The 7,500-nt window shown below is 36.8% G+C and overlaps 2 protein-coding genes across 2 annotated transcripts in view; one reads left to right on the top strand and one right to left on the bottom strand.

Annotated features, from left to right (window-relative positions):
- Tap42 (immunoglobulin binding protein Tap42) overlaps positions 1-7,500 on the top strand; it is a 191,498-nt gene that overhangs the window by 109,525 nt on the left and 74,473 nt on the right. The window lies entirely within an intron of this gene.
- The window catches only part of LOC137631524 (RNA exonuclease 1 homolog), a 2,549-nt gene continuing 825 nt past the window's right edge, over positions 5,777-7,500 (bottom strand). Inside the window, exon 1 of the mRNA XM_068363279.1 lies at positions 5,777-7,500. This exon is cut by the window's right edge and continues 825 nt beyond it. Coding sequence (XP_068219380.1) covers positions 7,356-7,500 — 145 coding nt within the window. The 3' untranslated portion in view covers positions 5,777-7,355.

The raw sequence follows: 7,500 nt of genomic DNA, 5'->3' as shown, positions 1-7,500 counted from the left end.
ATTGTAATAATTATGATAATTCTGTGCTGTAGTTATTTAGAATATTTTAGTCAATTATTATATATATTTATTGTATTCTCAAGCACACATACATTCATATATACATATATATATATATATATATATACATATATAATGTGTGTGTGTATATGTGTGTATATATAATAATATACAGAGAGAGAGAGAGAGAGAGAGAGAGAGAGAGAGAGGGGGGGTTATATACTGTCTATAAAGTATACGTATATGTATATATATATATATATATACCTATATATATTATATATATATATATATTAGTTTGACTTTCGATATTCATATTCAAAACACGGTAACTGACATAACCACTTCAGAAATGTCTTAATCTAATAACACATCTCTTTTTCGCTGTTTGAAGATTATTCCCACATTATATCTATGTGTCTTTATTTTGAACGATCTATATTCTCTTCTCGCTTTATTGTAAAAACCAGTTAAACTTCTCCAAAACAAAAACAATTCTTTGTTTCCCTGCAACGGGTTTAGATTGAGTTAACCCTTGGTCCTTGGAGCGAGTCGTGACCAGTGGACCAACGAATTGTGTATGGTCGGTCTATGGGAGTGTCCTGAATCTGAAATTGTTGAAGGGTGAAGGAGAGAGAGAGAGAGAGAGAGAGAGAGAGAATGTAGGAAACCCATGAGAGAGAGAGAGAGAGAGAGAGAGAGAGAGAGAGAATGTAGGAAACCCATGAGAGAGAGAGAGAGAGAGAGAGAGAGAATGTAGGAAACCCATGAGAGAGAGAGAGAGAGAGAGAGAGAGAGAGAGAATGTAGGAAACTCATGAGAGATATTGGGAACCCTTGAGAGAGAGAGAGAGAGAGAGAGAGAGAGAATGTAGGAAACTCATGAGAGATATTGGAAACCCTTGAGAGAGAGAGAGAGAGAGAGAGAGAGAGAGAGACAATGTAGGAAACTCATGAGAGATATTGGGAACCCTTGAGAGAGAGAGAGAGAGAGAGAGAGAATGTAGGAAACTCATGAGAGATATTGGAAACCCTTGAGAGAGAGAGAGAGAGAGAGAGAGAGAGAGAGACAATGTAGGAAACTCATGAGAGATATTGGGAACCCTTGAGAGAGAGAGAGAGAGAGAGAGAGAGAGAGAATGTAGGAAACTCATGAGAGATATTGGAAACCCTTGAGAGAGAGAGAGAGAGAGAGAGAGAGAGAGAGACAATGTAGGAAACTCATGAGAGATATTGGGAACCCTTGAGAGAGAGAGAGAGAGAGAGAAAGAGAGAATGTAGGAAACTCATGAGAGATATTGGAAACCCTTGAGAGAGAGAGAGAGAGAGAGAGAGAGAGAGACAATGTAGGAAACTCATGAGAGATATTGGGAACCCTTGAGAGAGAGAGAGAGAGAGAGAGAGAATGTAGGAAACTCATGAGAGATATTGGAAACCCTTGAGAGAGAGAGAGAGAGAAGAGAGAGAGAGAGAATGTAGGAAACTCATGAGAGATATTGGAAACCCTTGAGAGAGAGAGAGACAATGTAGGAAACCCATGAGAGAGAGAGAGAGAGAGAGAGAGAGAGAGAGAATGTAGCAAACTCATGAGAGATATTGGAAACCCTTGAGAGAGAGAGAGAGACAATGTAGGAAACCCATGAGAGAGAGAGAGAGAGAGAGAGAGAGAGAATGTGTGTGTGTAGGAAACCCATGAGAGAGAGAGAGAGAGAGAGAGAGAGAGAGAATGTAGGAAACTCAAGAGAGATATTGGAAACCCTTGAGAGAGAGAGACAATGTAGGAAACCCATGAGAGAGAGAGAGAGAGAGAGAGAGAGAGAATGTGTGTGTAGGAAACTCATGAGAGAGAGAGAGAGAGAGAGAGAGAGAGAGAGAGAATGTAGGAAACTCAAGATAGATATTGGAAACCCTTGAGAGAGAGAGACAATGTAGGAAACCCATGATGAGAGAGAGAGAGAGAGAGAGAGAGAGAGAATGTGTGTGTAGGAAACTCATGAGAGAGAGAGAGAGAGAGAGAGAGAGAGAGAATGTAGGAAACTCAAGAGAGATATTGGAAACCCTTGAGAGAGAGAGACAATGTAGGAAACCCATGAGAGAGAGAGAGAGAGAGAGAGAGAGGGGGGGGATGTAAGAAACTCATGAGAGAGAAAGAGAGAGAGAGAGAGAGAGAATGTAGGAAACTCATGAGAGAGAGAGAGAGAGGGAGAAAGAGAGAGAGAGAGAATGTAGGAAACCCATGAGAGAGAGAGAGAGAGAGAGAGAGAGAGAGAGATGTAGGAAGCCTATGAGAGGTACATAAAGTGTATCTAAATTCTTATGATTTTGTCCAAACCGCCTCTCAGTTCTTACACCCTTACCCAAACTCAATACTCTCAATAGTGTGAGAGAGAGAGAGAGAGAGAGAGAGAGAGAGAGAGATGTAGGAAACCTATGAGAGGTACATAAAGTGTATCTAAATTCTTATGATTTTGTCCAAACCGCCTCTCAGTTCTTACACCCTTACCCAAACTCAATACTCTCAATAGTGAGAGAGAGAGAGAGAGAGAGAGAGAGAGATGTAGGAAACCTATGAGAGGTACATAAAGTGTATCTAAATTCTTATGATTTTGTCCAAAACGCCTTTCAGTTCTTACACCCTAACCCAAACTCAATTCTCTCAATACTGAGAGAGAGAGAGAGAGAGAGAGAGAGAGAGAGAGAGAAAGGAAACCTTCTAATGTATGGGTTGATGATCATTGTCTGAAAGGATCCGTAATCAACAGTCAATGCTGTAAAAATAAAATTAACGAAGATATTCATTGACGTTAGACTTGAGTCAATAGCTTCAGTCATCCTCATCTCTCTCTCTCTCTCTCTCTCTCTCTCTCTCTCGTAAACAACTGTCAATGTTGTAAAATAAAATTAACGAAGATATTCATCGACGTTATACTTGACTCAGTGGTTTCAGTCGTCTTCATCTCTCTCTCTCTCTCTCTCTCTCTCTCTCTCTCTCTCAAACGACTGTCACTGTTATAAAAATCAAAATTGACAAAGATAATCATGTCGTTAAAGTTAGACTTTATCAATAGCTTCAGTCGTCCTCATCTCTCTCTCTCTCTCTCTCTCTCTCTCTCTCTCTCTCGTAAACAACTGTCAATATTGTAAAATAAAATTAACGAAGATATTCATCGACGTTATACTTGACTCAGTGGTTTCAGTCGTCTTCATCTCTCTCTCTCTCTCTCTCTCTCTCTCTCTCTCTCTCTCAAACGACTGTCACTGTTATAAAAATCAAAATTGACAAAGATAATCATGTCGTTAAAGTTAGACTTTATCAATAGCTTCAGTCGTCCTCATCTCTCTCTCTCTCTCTCTCTCTCTCTCTCTCTCTCTCTCGTAAACAACTGTCACTTATAAAAAGCAAAATTGATAAAAATTCATGTCGTTAAAGTTAGACTTATTCAACAGCTTCAGTCGTCCTCATCTCTCTCTCTCTCTCTCTCTCTCTCTCTCTCTCTCTCTCTCAAACGACTGTCACTGTTATAAAATTCAAAATTGACAAAGATAACGAAGATATTCATCGACGTTAACCTAGACTCAATAGCTTCAGTCGTCCTCATCTCTCTCTCTCTCTCTCTCTCTCTCTCTCTCTCTCTCTCTTTCCTTTTCCAGGAAAATCCATTGATTCTCTTTTCTCAGACACGGGGGAGAAAAGAGCTAAAAGATACACGAAGTATATTTGATATTACGACAGGCGTAGGTTTCCATTTCCGCTTACAACTTGTGGGACTCTCTCTCGGTTCCCCGAAGAGAGAGACACATTGGCTTTTACTGCTGGCTATGAAAGCTCTTGGAATCGGGCCTGGCCGGAAGGGAAACTGCCTTGAGGGGCAATCAAGGCAATCGTCGTTTTTGGATTCACTATCCTTTTTTGATAATGTTGACTATGATGATGAAAAGTGCGGTCAAAGATTTGAAAAAAAAAAAAAAAAATATATATATATATATATATATATATATATATATATATTTATATATATATTTCATCTAGAATGAGCTTGAATTTGGAATGCGATAGGTAGTGTGATCATTAGAAAAAAGTGATCTAAAATAGTATTTATTGAGAGGAGGAAACGGCAAATACTGAAGTGATTAACGGCTATTATATATATATATATATATATATATACATACAGAGAGAGAGAGAGAGAGAGAGAGAGAGAGAACGCAAGTTTACCGTTCTATTCAAACACTTATATAGAACATTACCAGCAACCTAGAAATCCAGCTTCCCTTACCCAAACTCAGTACTGAGAGAGAGAGAGAGAGAGAGAGAGAGAGAGAGAGAGGTGGATGTACGAAGCCCATGAGAAGTATACATAGAATATCTAGATTTTTATGATTTTGACCAAACCGCCTCTCAGTTCACCCTTAACCAAAATTTCGTTTTTTTTTTTTTTTTTTTTGGGGGGGTGGGGGGGTGGGGGGGGGAGGGGGTGATTCATGAAGGAAATGGAAAAACACAAACATTTGAAACCTTTATAATGGGGTATAATTATGCTTTCAATATCGAATGGCATCTTGCTCCATTATAAGTAGGAGTGATGCTATTGAGATACTACCGCTGGAGAGTTGAATCCCTCTCTCTCTGGTTACGGCTCTCTATTTCTTTGCCTATTCATACACTGAATAGTCTGGCCTAGGGTAGGGTAGAAGAGACTCTTTAGCTTGGGTAAGCAGCTTTTCTAGGCGAAGGACACTCCAAAATCAAACCATTGTTCTCTAGTCTTGGGTAGTGCCATAGCCTCTGTACCAGGGTTTTTCACTGTCTTGGGTTAGAGTTCTCTTGCTTGAAGGTACACTCGGGCACACTATTCTATCTAATTTCTCTTCCTCATGTTTTGTTAAAATTTTTATAGTTTATATAGGAGATATTTATTTTAATATTCTTAAAATATTTATTTTTTCCTTGTTTCCTTTCCTCACTGGGCTATTTTCCCTGTTGGAGCCCCTGGGCTTATAGCATTCTGCTTTTCCAACTGAGGTTGTAGCTTAGCAATTAATAATAATAATAATAATAATAATAATAATAATAATAATAATAATAATAATAATAATAATAATAATATTCTTTTCACATTCACATTTTCAAATTACCAAAAAATTCTTCTATGATCAAGGGGTTAAGTGCTGTAATGTAATTATTCAGTGGCTTCTTTCTTCTTAGTAATGGTAGAAGAGACTCTTTAGCTGTGCTAAGCAGCTTTTCTGGGAAAAGGACACTTCAAAATCAAACCATTATTCTCTAGTCTTGTGTAGTGCCATAGCCTCTGTACCAGGGTTTTTCATTGTCTTGGGTTAGAGTTCTCTTTCTTGTGGGTACACTCAGGCTTTTTATTTTATATTGTTTATCTTCCTGTTGTTTTTATGAAGTTTTTATACTTTATATATGACAGATCTAATTTAACGTTGTTGATTTTTAAATATTTTAGTTTGTTTTTTATTACTTCTCATGTAGTTTATTTACTTCCTTGTTTCCTTTCCTCACTACGCTATTTTTTCGTGTTGGAGCCCCTGAATTATTAGCATCAGGCTTTTCCAACTAGGGTTGTAGCTTAGCTAATAATAATAATAATAATAATAATAATAATAATAATAATAATGATAATAATAATAATAATAATAATAAAAGGAAGAATTTGAAACTTGATCAAAATGGCTGAATTCAGTTCGACTGGGCTAGTGGTGAAATATGCAAAATATAAAATTTACATAAAAGGAAAAAATAAACTACTGAAGGATTTATCACTGGCAAGAATTTATTTTACACTCATGTGACTTCTTGCGACACTTTGACTAAAGAATCAAACTCTATAATTGTTGTGCTTGAGACAAATTGTTGTTTTTGACGTTATTAATAGTTTATATATGACATTTCTGTTTTGACGTTGGTAGAATGATTTGTTGTTAATTTGTTCTCATCATTTATTAATTTCCTTATTTCCTTTCCTCACTGGGCTATTTTTCCCTATTGGAGCCCTTGGGCTTATAGCATCTTGCTTTTCCAACTAGGGTTGTAGCTTAGCTAGTAATAATGATAATAATAATAATAATAATAATAATAATAATAATAATAATAAATAGCCAGTGTGACTGTATTGGCAAATTCTGTTGTGAAATCAATTTGACAATTTAGCCATAATTGTGGCTAAACACATTGTAATCACAGTAAAATCAATGTGACTACTTGACTATATTTAGTTTCATTAATCTGGTTATAATTATTCATATGCAATGTGTCATTGTTGCAAAATAAATGTTATTATTTGATAACAGTATTTGTTGTGAACCGAATTATTGGGGTACTTTTCTTGTTAACACAGTTTTAATATTTCGATATACAGTAATCGATTTGAAAACAGAAATAAATGCATTGGTAAGAGTAACAATCGATATCAAGGTTCTATCAGTAACTGCATCTCCTTAATCTGAAAATCATTGGAAATCTAAACAGCAAATTTTACAAAAACGGAAACATGAAACACTGAAGGAAGCAGTGAGCATAATTGATAAATCTGAAGTATTAAATACTGAGGGAATGGGATAAAACTAGGGAATCCTCTTCTTCTTCTTCTTCTTTGTCTGCATCTTTTCCCACTTTTATGTGGGGTCGATGTTTCTGGCCAGCTTTCTCCATCTACCTCTGTCCCACACTTCATCACCGGTTAATCCCTTTGATCGAAGGTCATCCTTGATACAGTCCATCCACCTTCGCTTTGGTCTCCCTCTCCTTCTCGTTCCCTGTACCTCCATTTCCATCACTCTCCTCCCAATATACTGTACATCTCTTCTCATGTTATGACATGGGATAAAACTAGCGAATGATTGATTAAATACTGAAGGATATAACATTGGGCAGACAGATACTGTTTAAAATCCCTTTTATAGCTTGGTATTAGTTGAAAATCGCCAAACAATCATTACTGCAATAACTTGAAAATCACTAAGGTTTTATTGCATGAAAATGTAAAAATAGACTATAGTCAATTCTTTTTAGTGAGGCAGATTTGCACCGACTCGCAGGGGTGCACTTTTAGCTCGGAAACGTTTCCTGATCGCTGATTGGTTGAACAAGATAGTTCTAACCAATCAGCGATCAGGAAACTTTTCCAAGCTAAAAAGGCACCGCTGCGAGTCTGTGCATATGCGTCTCATTAAAAAAAAAAAAATTGAGTATAGTCACTGCAACTAAATATTTCAGTAAACACAAAGGGACATTCAATCACAATACATTTTCTCACAAAATTGAAAAATGTATAGTACATAAAAGTATTTGAAATCTAAGATATTGGTACACATCCAGAATTATGTTTAATCCTAACCTATAAGGTTGTATTGTACGATTTTCCTCGATGGACCATTAATTTTCCGTTTAACAAGCTTCATGGCTGCAATTGCATCTTCACTGCATTTCTTAGAAGACCCTTCATAAGTGCATTGTGGTAAATAAGTATCCTTCAAA

The sequence above is a fragment of the Palaemon carinicauda genome, chromosome 40, assembly GCF_036898095.1.
Source record: "Palaemon carinicauda isolate YSFRI2023 chromosome 40, ASM3689809v2, whole genome shotgun sequence".
Taxonomy (NCBI): Eukaryota; Metazoa; Arthropoda; class Malacostraca; order Decapoda; family Palaemonidae; genus Palaemon; species Palaemon carinicauda.
This window is presented reverse-complemented; position numbering and strand designations above follow the sequence as displayed.